Source organism: Rhinoraja longicauda, chromosome 22, assembly GCF_053455715.1.
Source record: "Rhinoraja longicauda isolate Sanriku21f chromosome 22, sRhiLon1.1, whole genome shotgun sequence".
NCBI lineage: Eukaryota > Metazoa > Chordata > Chondrichthyes > Rajiformes > Arhynchobatidae > Rhinoraja > Rhinoraja longicauda.
Window position 1 is genome coordinate 36499295 of NC_135974.1, and position 18340 is coordinate 36517634.

At 40.2% G+C, this 18340-nt stretch overlaps 1 protein-coding gene across 2 annotated transcripts in view; it reads left to right on the forward strand.

Moving 5' to 3' along the window:
* Positions 1-18337, forward strand: part of LOC144604573 (microtubule-associated protein RP/EB family member 1-like) — a 32157-nt gene extending 13820 nt beyond the window's left edge. The window contains exons 1-7 of one of the 2 annotated variants that reach the window (XM_078419166.1): positions 335-353; positions 2958-3088; positions 10491-10636; positions 11078-11285; positions 14647-14768; positions 15757-15909; positions 17155-18337. In XM_078419166.1, the coding sequence (XP_078275292.1) occupies positions 2968-3088; positions 10491-10636; positions 11078-11285; positions 14647-14768; positions 15757-15909; positions 17155-17214 (810 nt within the window). In that variant the 5' untranslated portion in view covers positions 335-353; positions 2958-2967 and the 3' untranslated portion in view covers positions 17215-18337. Of the gene's footprint in view, positions 1-334; positions 354-2957; positions 3089-10490; positions 10637-11077; positions 11286-14646; positions 14769-15756; positions 15910-17154 lie in introns of those variants that run through there. The other variant, XM_078419165.1, reaches the window with a different exon arrangement.
* The last annotated feature ends 3 nt before the right edge of the window (positions 18338-18340 follow it).

Genomic DNA, 18340 nt, shown 5'->3' on the forward strand with positions numbered 1-18340 from the left:
AGAAAAGGTTTAAGGGATATGGGCCGAGCACAGTCAAATGGGAGTAGCTCAGTTCTAAAACCTGGTCAGCTTGGATCATTCAGGCCAAATGGTCTGTTTCCATCTGGTAACTCAAATTTCACTGTACCTTAATTGGTACATGTGACAATAAATTGATCTTGAAATCTTGTATTATTAAATAACTATAAATGTTTAATTGTTTGTATTCATGGTTTTTGAGACTAACAACATATTTAGTTAGAGGAAATCTAATCCACAGGAAGGAACTGCAGATGCTGGTTTATACTGAAGGTAGACTCAAAAAGCTAGAGTAACTCAGTGGGTCAGACAGCATCTCCGGAGAAAAGGAATGGGTGAGTTACTCCAGCTTTTTGTGTCTAACATATTTAGTTACACTGAATAGCCATGGACACTATCAAGAATCTGTGTGGAGACACTCATAACTGCTGGTCTTGGAGCAAAGTTTAAGTTGAGGTCTTTCAAAGGTTGTCAATGAAACATTGAGACTGTAACTAATATAAATAGGAGTATAAAATTTTAAAATCGCTCTATTAATATTGAGAACAAAAGTGTGGATGTTGAATTTTAGTATGGGTGAGTATATAAATTTGGTTATTTGGGCCCAAAGGAAGTATATTTGACTAATATTGATACCTCAAACTAGAAATTGTGGAAATCCATTGAGATACGAGTCCATGCATCAAAATGTGATAAATTAATGCAATAGTTTGAAAACAGAATTTTGACTTTTAATGCCTACATAATAAAGCGGAGGAAAGTTTGCTGTAGCTGTACAAATTCCTAGTTAAAACACTTTCTGAACACTGCTTACTGTTCTGGGTATCCTAGAAAGGATGCATTGGCTTCATAAGGGCTGGCAATAGCTTTACAAAATTGTGCTTAAACCACATGTGGAGAACGTTTTTACTGTGTGCCCTTGGAAGAATGCGTCGGCCGTGGAATACAGCACACAGTCATCCGAATTTTAACAGTGGTCCAAAGATTATTCCCTGACACTGAAATAAAATCTTGGCTTCAATCAAATTTCCTCAAACTCAACTGCAACAAATCTGAAATCATCATCATTGGTCCAAAAACGCTCACCAAATCCACCCAAAACGTCATCCTCAATATTGATGGTCTCCCAGTATCCACCTCCCCTCACATCCGGAATCTTGGAATCATCTTTGATCAAACCCTCTCCTTCGACAAACACATCAAACACATCACAAAGATAGCCTTCTTCCACCTCAAAAACATTGCCCGTCTCCGTCCATCCCTCTCCTCCACAGCTGCAGAAACCCTCATCCACACCTTCATCACCTCCCGTCTGGACTACTGCAACAGCCTCCTCTATGGCGCACCCTCAAAAATCATCAGTAAACTTCAATACATTCAAAACTCCGCTGCCCGTCTACTCACCCACACCCCGATCCGTGACCATATCACCCCCGTCCTTTACAAACTCCACCGGCTCCCCATCTCCCAGAGAATCCAGTACAAAATCCTCCTCATGACCTACAAAGCCCTCCATAACCTGGCCCCATCCTACCTGACCGACCTCCTCCACAGGCACACTCCCACCTGCACCCTCCGCTCGGCTGCTGCCAATCTCCTATCCCCCCACATCCGGACCAAACTCAGATCCTGGGGGGACAGGGCTTTCTCCATCGCTGCTCCCACCCTATGGAACTCACTACCCCAAACCGTCAGAGACTCCTCCACACTCACCACATTCAAAACATCACTGAAGTCTCACCTGTTCAGTACTGCCTTCAACTACTGAAGGTCACCTCACCTTCTGTCTCCTTTCTCTGTTCGTTTACTTATTTATCTATTTATTCACTTCCCTATGTTCTCTAAATCCCTGTAAAGCATCTTTGAGTATATGAAAAGCGCTATATAAATGTAATGCATTATTATTATTATTATTATGAAAGTTCAAAGCATTCCCAGGTTAAATATTGCAACATTTGGACTCCTATCTCCCCAATTAATGCATTTAAGGTGTGTTTCTGTGCTGAAGGAATGTGGACAAAGGCAATCTACTCTGTTCAGGAGAGATGACAGGAAAAGCTTCATTCTGAATGGTCATATGCCCCATTTTTCCATTAAAAACCCCCCAATTCTATGCTTGTCCAATTAATTTAAAATCTGGAGTTTAATAGAATTTTGCCAGAATATTGATGCAACCTAATTGAATTGAATAATGTGGTTTTTCATGATTTCTTTGTGTATATTTTGAATACCTCTGTCTTAAAACTGAGTGGTTTTGATTAATTAAATGGGAGGAAAAAACTCCCATTGCATAGATTTAGTGTAATGTCCAAATAAGCCAACGTGAAAATTTTGTTAAATGCAGTAAACCATAATATTCAGGAAAACACAATGATTGTGGCAGACTCGATAATCATATTCAGAAGATAGTTGGACATATAAACTGAAATCTTATTTTGTTTCCAAAAGTCTTTTGGAGCATAGGGTAAACCAATAAACATTGATTTAGAATAAATGCCCTTGATTCTGTATTTGGTCAGAAGTAATAAAATGTTGTGCATTTGTTAGTGCAAACAATATTTGTAAGACGAAGGTAGATACAAAATGTTGGAGTAACTCAGCGGGACAGGCTTCTCAAGAAGGGTCTCGACCCGAAACATCATCCATTCCTTTTCTCCAGAGATGCTGCCTGTCCCGCTGAGTTACTCCAGCATTTTGTGTCTTCCTTTGATTTAAAACAGCATCTGCAGTTCTTTCGTACGTAATATTTGTAACATGTTGAACTTGACAAAAGAAACTTAAAGTTCAAAGTGTCAGGTGCAGTTCTAACTTTGTTTTGTTCTGGAGATTTGTACGGAAGAACAATTCGAGACTTATCTAATATACTTATTTATGGGGGAATAATGGTATTATCATGGTTTTCATGTACAAATGTTGAAAAGTTATACTTGCTTTTCCAGGTTTTAAAAAATGGCAGTAAACGTGTATTCTACATCTGTGACCAGTGACAACCTAAGCCGGCATGATATGTTGGCGTGGATTAATGATTCTCTTCAATTGAGCTACACAAAAATTGAACAGCTGTGCTCTGGTAAATATAATATATTTGGAGTGGATACCTAATTTTGTAAATGCATGTGTTTGTCAAAAGACTATCCATCCCATGTTATAAATCATAAAAGAATGTACGTTTCATGTGGGTAAGAGGAAGACGTCAACAAATGCGTTGTCCTGTGAGGTTGCATTATATATTTTCTATTTTTTCCATACCCTTGCATCCCCTTTAAAATCAATTGATTGCTTTTTGTTTAATTTAGTATCCTATCAAATTTTCTCAGCCTTGGCATGCTGCACTCTCAGCTGATTTAGTCACAGGTTCAGGCCTGACTCCAGAGACCTAATCAAAGCTGACACTTCAATCTAGTGCTGAAGGAGTTATGCACTATTGAAGATGATGTCTCTCAGATGAGACATGATGTTGGGGCTGGGCCTGCCCCTCAGCTGACCTTATGGATTGTCTGGCATTGTTGGGTGAGATCACAGAGCACACCAGGCCTCAGGGGAAAAAGCCCCCCTCAAACAATGTGTAAAACTGGTGATTTGGCCACTCATTGATTGACTTTTTTGCGTGACCGTTGCTAGTTAGAAATCGGTCGCTTGTGATTCCCTACAGCATTCATAATGCAATAAACAAGTCAATATAAATACCTATTGCTCAAAATCTACAATAGCCACAAGGAATGGCAGATGTTGGAATCTTGAGCAGAACATACTGCTGGATGAACTCAGCGGGTCAAACAGCTTCTGTGGAGGGAATGGACAGGCGACACTTTGGGTAGGGACCCTTCTTCAAGCTGATGGAGTGGTGGGGGAAAGCTGGAAAAGAGCTGGCATGTGATGGGTGGGTTTAGATTGGCAGATGGATGGACTAAGTGTCCAAGGTTAGAGGTTTCGACCTGTGTCTCACTTGCACTGTGCAATTCAGATGTGGTTAACGACAGTATCTACACAAAGGGTAATGGATGAATTAAATCAGTGGCACCTATGACACACTATACATCCATTTCAAGCACTTTACCAACTCCGATGGCTGTCCTCAGCATGTCAGACAGTTGCTGAAAAGGTCGTGGTTTGGATAATTTCACTTTTTCAGACACCTTTGAGCACTCCTTGGCCCATCACATCAGTGCCCTGTACGTCACCATCAGCCTTCCCCCAGTGGTCTGTGGGGAAACGACCAGTGACTTAGATGCAGCCCGACTTTGATCATCTTGGAGTTGCACCATGCTGTAAATGGCACTGTAACTGAGATCCAGCTCTGTCAACAGTCAACAGAGCTTTATTTGTCATTCGGTACCAAGGTACCGAACGAAACTACATAGCAGTCACACAAAAAAGAAAAAGAACACAAGACACATGACCCCAACACAAACATCCATCACAGTGACTCCAAATACCCCCTCACTGTGATGGAGGCAACAAAACTTCCACTCTCTTCCCCACGCCCACGGACAGACAGCTCGTCCCCGACCGACCCGCACAGTCCCCGCAAGGGGATGGCCAGCGGCCGAGCCGCACCGGGCGCTGAAACGTCTCGCGGCCGAGCCAGGCGATGGAAGGCCCCGCGGCCGAGCCGTGTGCAGCTAAGTCCCGCGGCCGAGCCGCGCCGGCGATGAAAAGTCCCGTGGCCGAGCCGCACTGGGCACTGTTAAGTCCAACGGCCGAGCCGCACCGGGCGATGTTAGGTCCCGCGGCCGAGCCGCACCGGGCGATGGAAGGCCCCGCGGCCGAGCCGCACCGGGCGATGGAAGGTCCCGCGGCCAAGCCGCACCGGGCACTGTTAAGTCCAGCAGCCGAGCCGCACCGGGCGATGTTAGGTCGCGCGGCCGCGCCGGGCGATGGAAGACCCCACGGCTGAGCCGCACCCCGCGCCGTGAGGAAGAGACCAAAAAGAGAAAGGTTTCCCCCATCCCCCCACCCACACCACCACCCCCCACACATACACAACCAAAACAACAAAAAAACCATCCCAACACCGACACACAACCAAAAAAAAAGGAAAAAAGACGAACAGACTGCTAGCGAGCCGCAGCCGTTAGGCGCCGCCACTTCCGCTTAAGTGGGTGTGAATGACTATACTCTGGACATGAACAAACGTGGAGAGAAGAGTTTCTTTACTTGTGACTACATGACAAAAGTATTAAAATTCTTCTGGCAGTCTTAATTAGGATCAAGATTCTTATGCCTATTGCTCATCACATCTTTTGCTGGCTAATTTATTTCATCAGCTCGAGTCTACTTGTAGTGCCTCTGCTCATTCATCCCCTAGGGGATGGCATGTGTAAAATTGAATCCAAACATCATCTTGCTTTTCAGCTTTTTCTTTTTCTGTCTACAGGAGAAGTTCTATGTTTTTCGTTTACATCACAATAAAGCGAGGACTATTGTTTCTGAGTTGGAGATTTACAATTAATTATTTTTAGCTATTGGGTTATGCAGTGAATAGGAGCCTTTGGGTTAATGATTACCTTTACAATTGTGTGTGCCATGAATGAGCGGTGGCAGTGCAAGTGGACTCGAGCTGATGAAATAACTTAGCCAGCAAAGATGTGATGAGCAATAAACATTAGAATCTTGATCCTAATTAAGATATAAAGGTAGTGCTGCTGAAATGGCACAGCTTTATTCATTTGTGACTTAGTCATAGAGTGATCCAGTATGGAAACAGGTTCTTCGACCCAACATGCCCCAGCTACACTAGTCCCACCGGCCTGCCTTTGGTCCATATCTCCCCAAACCTGTCCTATCCATGTACCAGTCTAACTGTTTCTTAAACGTTAGGATTGTCCCAGCCTCGACTACCTCCTCTGGCAGCTTGTTCCGTACACCCACCACCCGTTTTGTGAAAAAGTTATCCCTCAGATTCCTATTAAATCTTTTCCCCTTCACCTTGAACTCGTGTCCTGTGGTCCTCGATTCCCCTACTCTAGGAAAGAGGCACTGTGCATCTACCTGATCTATTCCTCTCATGATTTTAGACACCTCTATAAGATCACCCCTCGTCCTCTTGCGCTCCAAGGATTAGAGCCCCAGCCTACTCAACCTCTCCCTACAACTCACACCCTCTAGTCCTGGCAACATCCTCATAAGTCTTCACTGAACCCTTTTAAGCTTGACAATATCTTTCCTGTAACATGGTGCCCAGAACTGAACACACTATTCACCAACATCTTGTACAACTGTAACATAACATCCCAACTTCTATACTCAATACTCTGGCTGATGAAGGCCAATGTGTCAAAAGCCTTTTTGACCACCTTATCTACCTGCGACTCAACCTTCAAGGAACCATGCACCTGCACTCCTAGATCCCTCTGCTCTACAGCACTCCCCAGAGGCCTGCCATTCACTGTGTAGGTCCAGCCCTTGTTTAATCGTCCTAAAATGTAACACCTCAAATTTCTCTGTATTAACTTCCATCAACCATTTGTCAGCCCACCTGGCCAATCGATCCTGATCCTGCTGCAATCTTTCACAACCATGTTCACTATCTGCAAAACCACCCACTTTTGTATCATCAGCAAACTTGCTAATCTTGCCCTGTATGTTCTCATCCAAATCATTGATGTAAATGACAAACAGTAACGGGCCCAGCACCAAATCCTGAGGCACACCACTAGTCACAGGCCTCCAGTCCGAGAAGCAACCTTCCACCATTACCCTCTGCTTCCTTCCATGGAGCCAATTTGCTATCCATTCAGCTATCTCTCCTTGGATCCCATGCGATCGAACCTTCCAGAGCAGCCGACCATGCGGAACCTTGTCAAACGCCTGAGAGGTCCCACTCTCTCTAGTTATCCTTTTTCCCCCTTATGTATTTATAAAATCTTTTGGGATTGTCCTTAATGTTTACCCGCCAGAGCTACTTCCAGGCCTCTTTTTGCCCTTCTGATGATCTTTTTCAGTTTACTCCTTGGTTTCCGAAACTCCTCCAGGGATGCACTTGATCCCAGCTGCCTCTACCTGCCCCATGCATCCTTCTTGTTTTTGACCAATACCTCAATTTCCCTCGCCAACCAAGCTTCCTTACGTCTGCCTGCTTTGCCCTTCACTCTAATGGGGACGTACGTATCCTGAGCTTTTGTCAGCAAACGTTTAAAAACATCCCACTTGGCTGATGTTCCTTTCCCCTCAAATAACCTGCTCCAGTTAACTTGAGCGAGACCTTCTCTCATACCCTCAAAGTTGGCCCAGTTGAGCATTTTAACACGTGGACCCTCTCCGTCCCTATCTGTAACTATCTTAAACCTAATCGAACTGTGGTCCCAAAAGGCTCCTCCACAAACACTTCATTAACTTGCCCGTCCCAATTTCCCAATACTAGATCCAGTGTTACCCTCTCATGTGTGGGGGCTCTACATATTGCTTTAAAAAAAACCTCCTGAACATTTTTGAGGAATTGAACCCCATTTAAACACTTCACATTATGATTTTCCCAGTCAATATTGGGAAAGTTAAAATCCCCTACCTTATTTGACCTGCAGCTGTCTGCAATCTCCTGGCATATTTGTTCTCCTGGTACTTCGGATCTGTCTTCACTAAGGAAGACACAAACAATCTCCCAGATGTACTGGAGGACAAAATATCTAAGGGGGTAGAGGAACTGAAAGAAATTTTCATTAGGCGAGAAATAGTATTGGGTAGACTAATGGGACTGAAGGATGATAAATCCCCTGGGCCTGATGGTCTGCATCCCAGGGTCCTCAGGGAGGTGGCTTTAGAAATAGTGGACGCATTGGTGATCATTTTCCAATGTTCAATAGATTCAGGATCCGTTCCTGTGGATTGGAGGATAGCTAATGTTATCCCACTTTTTAAGAAAGGAGCGAGAGAGAAAACGGGGATTTACAGATCAGTTAGCCTGACTTCGGTGGTGGGAAAGATGCTGGAGTCAATTATTAAAGAGGTAATAACTGCATTTGGATAGCAGTAAAAGGATAAGTCCAAGTCAGCATGGATTTATGAAAGAGAAATCATGCTTGACTAATCTTCTGGAATTTTTTGATGACGTGACAAATAAAATGGATGAAGGGGAGCCAGTGGATGTAGTGTATCTAGACTTTCAGAAAGCCTTTGATAAGGTCCCGCACAGGAGATTGGTGACTAAAATTAGAGCACATGGTATTGGGGGTAGGGTGTTGACATGGATAGAAAATTGGTTGGCAGACAGGAAGCAAAGAGTAGGAGTAAACGGGTCCTTTTCAGAATGGCAGGCAGTGGCGAGTGGAGTGCCGCAAGGCTCGGTGTTGGGGCCGCAACTGTTTACCATATATATTAATGATTTGGAAGAGGGAATTACAAGCAACACTAGCAAGTTTGCGGATGACACAAAGCTGGGTGACAGTGTAAACTGTGACGAGGATGTTAGGAGGTTGCAGGGTGACCTGGACAGGTTGGGTGAGTGGGCAGATGCGTGGCAGATGCAGTATAATATAGATAAATGTGAGGTCATCCACTTTGGTGGCAGAAACAAGGAGGCAGATTATTATCTCAATGGAGTTAGGTTAGGTAAGGTGGAGGTGCAGCGAGACCTGGGTGTCCTTGTACAGCAGTCACTGAAAGTTGGCGTGCAGGTACAGCAGGCTGTGAAGAAAGCTAATGGAATGTTGGCCTTCATAACGAGGATTTCAGTGTAGGAGTAAAGAGGTTCTTCTGCAGTTGTATAGGGCCCTGGTAAGACCACATCTGGAGTATTGTGTACAGTTTTGGTCTCCTAATTTGAGGAAGGACATCCTTGTAATTGAGGCAGTGCAGCATAGGTTCATGAGATTGATTCCTGGGATGGCGGGACTGATATGAGGAAAGATTGAAAAGACTAGGCTTGTATTCACTGGAGTTTAGAAGGATGAGAGGGGATCTTATTGAAACATATAAAATTATAAAAGGACTGGACAAGCTAGATGCAGGGAAAATGTTCTCAATGTTGGGCGAGTCCAGAACCAGGGGCCACAGTCTTAGAACAAAGGGGAGGCCATTTAAAACTGAGGTGAGAAAAAACTTTTTCACCCAGAGAGTTGTGAATTTGTGGAATTCTCTGCCACAGAGGGCAGTGGAAGCCAAATCACTGGATGGATTTAAGAGATAGTTTGATAGAGCTCTAGGGGCTAGTGGAATCAAGGGATATGGGGAGAAGGCAGGCACGGGTTATTGATTGGGGACGATCAGCCATGATCACAATGAATGGCGGTATTTATTCACAAAATGCTGGAGTAACTCAGCAGGTCAGGCAGCATCTCAGGAGAGAAGGAATGGGCGACGTTTCGGGTCGAGACCATTCTTCAGACTGATGTCAGGGGGGGTGGGACAAAGGAATGATATAGGTGGAGACAGGAAGACAGTGGGAGATCTGGGAAGGGGGAGGGGAAGAGAGGGACAGAGGAACTATCTAAAGTTGGAGAAGTCAATGTTCATACCACTGGGCTGCAAGCTGCCCAGGCGAAATATGAGGTGCTGTTCCTCCAATTTCTTGTGGGACTCACTATGGTACTGGAGCAAGGTGATCACCCCTTTCTTGTTCCTCAGCTCCACCCATATAGCCTCACTAGTCGAACTGTCCATAATGTCACCTGTGACCACTACCGTGACATCTTCCTTAACCAATAATGCAACCACCCCCTCCTCTTTTTCCCGCACCCCTGTCTCTCCTGAAGCTCCTGTACCCCGGAACATTGAGCTGCCAGTCCTGACCCTCCCTTAACCAGGTTTCAGTAATGGCTACAACGTCCCAGCCGCTCGTACCTATCCAGGCCCTAAGCTCATCTGCCTTACCCGTCAGGCCCCTCGCATTAAAATACATGCAGTTTAAGCCAACCCTCCTTTCTCGCTCTCCACCTTTCACCTGCCTATTCTGTCCACTAACTTTTCCATCCCCTCGCTCCATACCAACTTCTAACCTCTCACTTGCCTCTGTCCTGTATGAGATCACACCCCCTGCCAACGTAGTTTAAACTCTACCATGTAGCATTAGCAAACCTGCCCGCCAGGATGTTGGTTGCCCCCTCCAGTTAAGGTGCAACCTGTCCCTTTAGTACAGGTCACTTCAAAATACTAAACAAGATTTATGATCAGTAGTACATGTAAACTGTGGTCTTCAAGTTGGTTTTCACAATATCGTAACGTGCCATTAGTGGTTGGGAACAAGGACAAGTTTACACCGCTCTCAGCTGCATATTCTCTGGCTTCTCAAACAAATCGATGGATGGTGGTATTGCTGTAACTGAAGTTTTAAAGAAAATTCCACTACTGGCAGTTTTCATAATTTGCTCCTTTCCACTGCCCAGGTTATAATGGTCTTTGCCCAGACCTAATTATAGTTAGAACGTAATTTTTTTTCAAACAAAACTACGGCTAAAATAATCACTCTTGCAACTGAGAAATACAAGGGAGATGCTGCAGCTTTAATTATAAAACAAATGTTTTGTTTTGTTTTGAAGGTGTGGCATATTGCCAGTTTATGGATATGCTATTCCCAGGTAGTGTTGGATTGAAGAAGGTAAAATTTCAAGCCAAACTGGAACATGAATATATTCACAATTTCAAGCTTTTACAAGCAGCCTACAAGAGAATGGGTGTCGACAAAGTAAGTTCATTTATAAATTCCTTATTTTGCATATGAAGTATGGTCATTTTACAAGAGGTTTAATTGCACTGGCTTGATTTTCCATTATTTATATTGTACTGTAGAATAAACATACTAGTCTGCAACCGGCTTTCACCAGTTATAATCTTTACTCCTCACCTCTGTAAAGTCCGTTGTGTTAATTAATCTTCATTTGAAACAGCATTTTGTTCATTGTTATCTTCCTGATTTTTGTCTTTAAGTACCCGAGTCAAATCTCTGCCATAAATGGGCTCTTAAGTTCAAATTGTCGTGAAAATGGGCATATTGATCTTGTGTAACTTCAAGAAGTAATAACCTGTGACCTTTATACCCTTGTACTCCAGATTCTATTCAGATGAATAAACGAATGCTATTAAAGTGGGATGAAATATTAAAATGTTTGTTTTCTATTTTGTTCAGATTATCCCTGTTGATAAACTAATAAAAGGGAAATTTCAAGATAATTTTGAGTTTGTTCAATGGTTCAAGAAATTCTTTGATGCGAACTACGATGGTAAAGATTATGACCCGATACTTGCCCGGCAAGGTCAGGATGCAGCCCCGCCACCTAACCACGGTGACCAGCCCTTGAACAAACCCAAGAAGACACTCGGTACTGGAAGCACAGGTATTTCACTTAATTTAGCATGATTTATTCAGTAATTTTGATTAAAATATGTGTGGCAATGTACTGTTTAGATTTATTCAAAACTTATCTAAATATATAAGTTTGATTTCCAGATTTGATTATGTTCGGCTAAACCATTCAGTAAATTTAGTTTTTGTAGTGATTAAAATGAGCACGAGCTTGTATCTGTTCGCATTGCCTAACTAAGCATCTCTTTTGTTTAGTAAGTTTCAACTCGCAGAAAAATTACTCAGAACTGTGTATTTTGGAAGGTGGTGTTGCAATTCTTTTGATTCACCGTATTTATATGCCAGGTCTGATTTTTTTTTAAATCAGCACAAGGACTAAAATTTAATGAAGAAAATAATTTTGTGACACCGACCGGTATTTCCAGTTTAAAAACTAGATTTTCAATTTTTTTTCATATTACAAAAATCTCCTAAAATTAAAAAAAATAAAAATTGGATTAGGCGGTCAGGCCCTTAAACAGCTCAAGCAGCTTATGACGGCAAACTACCAAAGACACCAATAGCAAGGAATGATTTATGTACCGATACCTTTTTATCTAAAACTACAGCATTCAGCGTCACATCTATCGTGTGCACTTTGATCTTGTTGCATCTGGAATAAATCAGATGTTTGGGAGCTAGGGATACATTTGATGCAACCTTTTTATATAGTCCAATTGGACCCTGTAAATTAGGGGTGAGAACTTTATGCTTGGAAGGCTGTTTTCAACTTCCAGGCAGAAATTGTTACTGGTGCTAAATTCTTTTATGTCTCTGACCTACTGGGTATTTGAAGAGAAATCAAATGGTTCAGGGTCTTGTTGAACTTTGCATACATCCACTGTCTGAAGACATAGAAACATAGAAAAATTCGGCCCTTCGAGCAAGCACCGCCATTCAATATGATCATGGCTAATCATCTAAAATCGGTACCCCTTCTGTGCAGGGAATTCCACAGATTCACAACTCTCTGGGTGAAAAAATGTTTCCTCATCTCAGTCCTAAATGGCCTACTCCTTATTCTTAAACTGTGACCCCTGGTTCTGGACTACCCCAACATCGGGAACATTTTTCCTGCATCTAGCCTGTCCAATCCTTTAAGAATTTTATATGTTTCTATTAGATCCCCTCTCATCCTTCTAAATTCCAGTGAATAGAAGCCCAATCGACACATTCTTTCATCATACGTCAGTCCCACCATCCCAGGAATAACCTAGTGAACCTACGTTGCACTCCCACAATAGCGATAATGTCCTTCCTTAAATTAGGAGACCAAAATTGCACACAATACTCCAGGTGCGGTCTCACCAGGACCCTGTCCAACTGCAGTAGGGCCTCCTTGCTCCTAAACTCAATTCTCTCGCAATGAAGGCCAACATGCCATTAGCTTTCTTCACTGCCTGCTGTACCTGCATGGTTACTTCACTGAATTGTCAAAACAAAAGCATTCTGATCAGTAGATCCACTCAAACGTGCCTTGAATGCAATAAATTATTATTCTTGGTATTTCAGTCATTAAACTTTTCCTGACTTGGGAGAAAAACCTTGTAGTTCAACTTAATGATCATGGCAATATACATTTTAAAATGGAATAAATTTATCAGTGAGGGTTGTAATTGGATTAAGGCCTAATTCTCTTTCTAGTAATGTTTTTGTGTGCAATTTGTAGATGGACATTATGTAGCCACTAGGTGTCACATAAAATGCCCTCACATTCATATCTATTTGATTTTATGGCTGCTGCCATCAAAAACCTGAAACTATATTGGGGATTAACTATTTAAAGCAATTCGGCAAAGAGTACAACAAATTACCTTTTTCATCATGAATTATCAAGATGTTTATTGTTTAGAGATGTAAAAGGGGAAAAGAAAATGTTCAAGTAGCTTCAAATGCTAAGTATTTGTTGCCTGAAGATTTTGGACACTATTTGAAATTCCCTTTTTATAATCCCTATTTTCAGATATTGTGCTCTATCACTTTTTTTGCATTATTAAAATGTTATTGGTTTCTGCAAATTTCCTCTTCTCTGGGGAAATCTTGTAGGATTAACTTTCTTGTGGTTAATGCCAGAATCCACGAATATTAAAATAAAAGGATTTCTATTCCCATGTGTCAATAGATTAAAAAGTCTGATGTCTTAAAAGAAAGCCAGCATATTTATATGCAGGCCTTCTTGGGATTCCTGTTGTATAATTTTCTGTTCTATAAATTACAGATGACAGTTCAATTATCAGCTGCAGAAAGGAGCCTCTGAAACCAAGATTTGAATCAAATTTAAAGAGAAATATTGGTATAATATAATCTATCCTTTAAACAAAATATAGTGTTCTGTTAACACACATGGTGGTGTTAAGAATAAGCATGGAATTCAACACATCTGTTTAAGTAGATTATTTTGCACGCCATTTGGAGATTAAGTTGCACATGGTGAACAAAGAAAAGGAAAAACCCGGGATTAAATCAAAATAATGTACAACAATTATTCTATGTAAATCAGCCCTCTTCCAATAGCTGGTGGATTTCAAATTGAAAAATCCCCAAACTAATTTGGCAATACATTTTTGGGGTAAGTGCTTAAGTATGCAGTGATAATAGGAAAATTAATTTATTAACTTGATTAATTATAGAAATATCTGGGGACTGGTAACACCGGGGAAGTAAGAACTAGATCCTACAAATTTTGACAGCTTAATGAATTTAGCATTTATTTTTGTGGTAATTCCAAAGTAATTCCGTACAAGACTTGGATGTCCTTTTATCCACTCCTGCCGTTCTTAGTGCAGCGCTAACACCTTTTCCCTCTCCCATTGTTTCTGATTTAAGCCCATATGGGGGACACTGCTAAAATGAATGAATGTCCTGGGAAATGACATGAATTGATTTTTCAAATTGTGTTGCTTCCTTGAAAGCACAAATAATAAAGTTAGACATTATATTTGGATACAATTAATTACAAAGGCCTAAAGTATTTGGAGATTAAACATATGCTGCTATTAGATTTACTGAACAAACCTAGCACATTTTCAACATGCACTGAAAAGATAATATCTTCCTCGTAAGTATAGTGAAGGAGTTAAACCTGAATATCAAGTGTATTTTCTTTATTCCTATATTTAATTCTCACTGGGTTCCATTTCTTTGGTTTTGGTTGGAGTTCAGGTTTTTAAGGTATCACAGTGGCACTTTGTTTATTAATCTGGCCAGGACAAATTCTAGTGTTACTTGTGAACTTAAATCTAATGTTGCTTGTGGACTTAAAAGTATCAACTCTTGGGGTCAGCTACTGTATCTTGTTAATAATATTTGGCATTTTTCTTACCTATATTTGTGAATGTGGTTATTTGTCATAGTAACTCAAAAAGTTTATCCAACGCCAAAAGTTTCAACTACTACAAAACCTGTGTCGACTGTGTCAAAAAGACCTGCAATGGTGGGGAATGGCGATGCGCAAGTTGCAGAGTTGGCTCAACAGGTAACTAAAGTTTTAAGATCATGGAGTATGTACATGTATTTGAGAGCTTTCCTGGGTTTTAACATTGTATTTGATTTAAATTGTAAGCTATTTGGATCATAAAGTGCACATTTTCAGTTGTTAATATAACTATGATAGTGATACCCAAAAACTTCAGTGCAAAATGTGCATTAAAGTATAAAGAGGAAGAAAATATTCAGTTATTAGAATGTGTAATCTAGGTGAAGGTCTTTATTCATCGAATTTTGTGTTGGGTTGTGTTCAAGAAAATGTAAAAGACTCAATGGCCTTACAAGAGAAAATGGCAGAGCAGGTGGCTTCTGCTCTGTCCGGATTCAATACTGCCCTCTAGCCTAAAATTATTAGATTCCATAAACTTTTATGATTGATTCTATTTCATTTGAATTTTGAGAAATCATATGAGAAATCTGCTTTAATAGTGTGGTCCTCATTTTGGAAGGATAATATTTTATCATACATGGTTTGTGTTTTAAAAAGACAACATACTTCAGATCTGCAGCCTTTGTTTTACCTTCCAAGAAATTCCAAATGTCCTAGAATTGTGTTTTTCCCTGTTTCTACACAGGGATGATGGCGATTTGGTTTGGATATGCCATTCATCACTGACGCTTCAGACTAATGCCATTGATAGATCCAGGTTTCATTCCTGGTCTACAGTATGTAGGTTAATTGGCTGGGTAAATGTAAAAATTGTCCCTAGTGGGTGTAGGATAGTGTTAATGTACGGGGATCACTGGGCGGCACGGACTTGGAGGGCCGAAAAGGCCTGTTTCCGGCTGTAGATATATGATATGATATGATATGAGTGTGGGGAACCTTTATCCCTACATTTTGATAAACAGAGTTACCAATAAATTCTCATCTTGGGCCTCTTTACATAGCATATTTTGTCTTTTTTTAAAATAACATTTGATTTTTAAAATAATGCATATCTACATTATTACAATGAAATGTTATGTTTTCACAGATCCACGTACTAAAGATTACAGTGGAAGATCTTGAAAAGGAAAGAGACTTTTATTTTGGCAAACTGAGAAATATTGAGTTAATCTGCCAAGAAAATGAACAAGATAACGATCCAGTCATCCAGCGAATTGTGGAGATTTTGTATGCAACTGATGTAAGTTGTTTGCCTTTATAATACTGGCTTGTACAAAATAGCAAGCACAGATACATTATAATCACATATTGATTACGTTCTGAATTATGAGGTTTCCTATTCTGCATATTTATTTCCCAAACTAAACTAATTTTCTTTAAACTCGAGCAATATAGTTTTGGTCTGGGAAAGTATATTTTGAGTGAAAATTCAATATTGCATAAGCAACCGAAACGAGCAACAGATGCTCGTTTAAAAAAAAATGGTGTTTCAAATAAATGCAGCCACCAAACATGTGGTGATGTGTGTGACTGGGTTCTGAGTGAACATGGTGCATGGATTTTAGATATATGATTTGGAACAAATAAGAAGTTAATTTGTGAGGTAGATTTAGGTCTGAAACATGGGTGTCATCAGTTTTAATCGGTCTAAGAATTAACTTTGAAAAGAACTGACTTTCATTTGCACCTTCATGCAATAACATGACAATAGAAACTGTTTGTTCTAGACTATATTTGTCTGTCTTGTACATGCATAAACTTTCCCTGGCAGTTGAATGAAAACTTGAAATCTGAGTGTTAACAGCTTTATTTTGTATTAGGTGGGGATGCATGACAATTTGGATTCGATTAATATATTTCATTAATACATAATATATTTCAACAGTACAACTTGCAATAGAGTTTCAACTTTGCAAATGAGTAGCTCTGGGTACTCTTTATGACCAAATGCAAGTCATTTGAATATCTTAGATGATAAGAGATGCATGTAAGAGAATCATATATTTATTTTTATTATTTCCTTGATGGAACAGAACAATATTTTCAACCAATGTAACTTCATTTAAAACAAACGAAGATAATGTCATCATATTTTATCATCTAACTTGACTGAAAAGCTAATTCCACCCCCCCCCCCCCCCCCCCATATTTTGTGTCTCTCGCACACTTTAGCTGCCTGACTGGAATAAACTCCTGGTTTCAAATTTTCTGTATTAATTATTTTATAATTATTTATGTAGTCTATATTAATTACTGGCTGATCACTTCCTTATAGTAATTGGCCATAGCAAATGTATTCAAAGGTGACAGTAAGAGGCGTTTAAAAATTTGGATGGCTTTTCTATTTGATCAAATGTGCATTGGCTTGGGCCACACCATTTTAAGTAGCTTCTAATTTAAAAAATCAGATTCTCACCTGTGACAAATGTAGCTATTTTTTATTTCATTTCAGTGAAATGATCCACTTGAATTAATTTCATTGCAGGACGGATTTGCTGTGCCAGATGTAGCAGATGAACAGCCAGAAGAACAAGAAGAATATTAACCTTGGATGCTGCATACCTATGGTTGGAATATCCTGCTAAAAATCATGTGTGCACATGCACATCCACAGAGGAAAAGACATTCTTATTTTCTGTAAAGTCAAAAGAGCTTTGTTTGTAATTTTGTTAGTGTAAGCAAAATTAAAATGTACCTCCTTTCTAAATAAGTGCACTTTGCAGAAGTTTCAGTCCATATTAAGCAATGAGTGCTTCTACACTTCACATCCTGAGCAGCATTAGCAGGTGTGGAATGGATATTCTTGAAGGTCCTGCAGAGTACTAATATACTGTAACATCTTGATTTCTTTTTTAATTTGCCAACACCAAAAGCAGTCCTGCTCTTGACAGTGTTAAAGAGGTTGATTATAGAATGATCACTGCATGATGACTGAAAATTGCACTGTAATGGAAAGTGTATAGTATGGTTCAGATCTTTATACATTATCAGTTATGTTAATAGTTAAAGTGCGTCCCAAACTATGTTGTGTGTACGTGGCAAGCCAGTTCATTTGATGTGCAAGAAATAAGTTGGCAATTAAATGCCGTGCATGAGTTTTGTATGGTGACATGTCGTTGGATCAACTACAGGAAATTGCTGTGGTGCTGACAGTTCCTACCACCAATTGTGGTTGTACTACAGCAGTAAAATATTTCCTGAATTCTTCTGTGGCCTTTTATTCCTTTTGTTGCCCTAAGACTTCAGTATGCTGTAAGAAAAAAAATCAAACTTGGTCTTAAAACTACAGGGTGTTTTTCTACTTGGATCAATTTCTAATAATAAAGTTTGATATTTCAACAAAATTGTCTGTTGGAAATGTTGGTACATTTATAATCTTTTTAAATATTCTGATTACTTAGAACATTTCTAAAGAATAGTTTATTGCTAATTTAATTCAATCGGTTGTAATATTTAAAGCTACATTTGTTCTGATATAAGATTTTTAGTTTATTCAGTAACATGGATTAGAACAAGAAAGGAGGTTAATTAGGCTACGTTATGGAAATATTTTTCTCTGCCGCTTTATTTCCTTCCTAGTTGGAAAAATGTCCTTTTTATTTAGTGTTATCAATAAAATGCCCATCTTTTGTATATTGAAAACTATTAAAAAATCAATTTAAGATGTATTT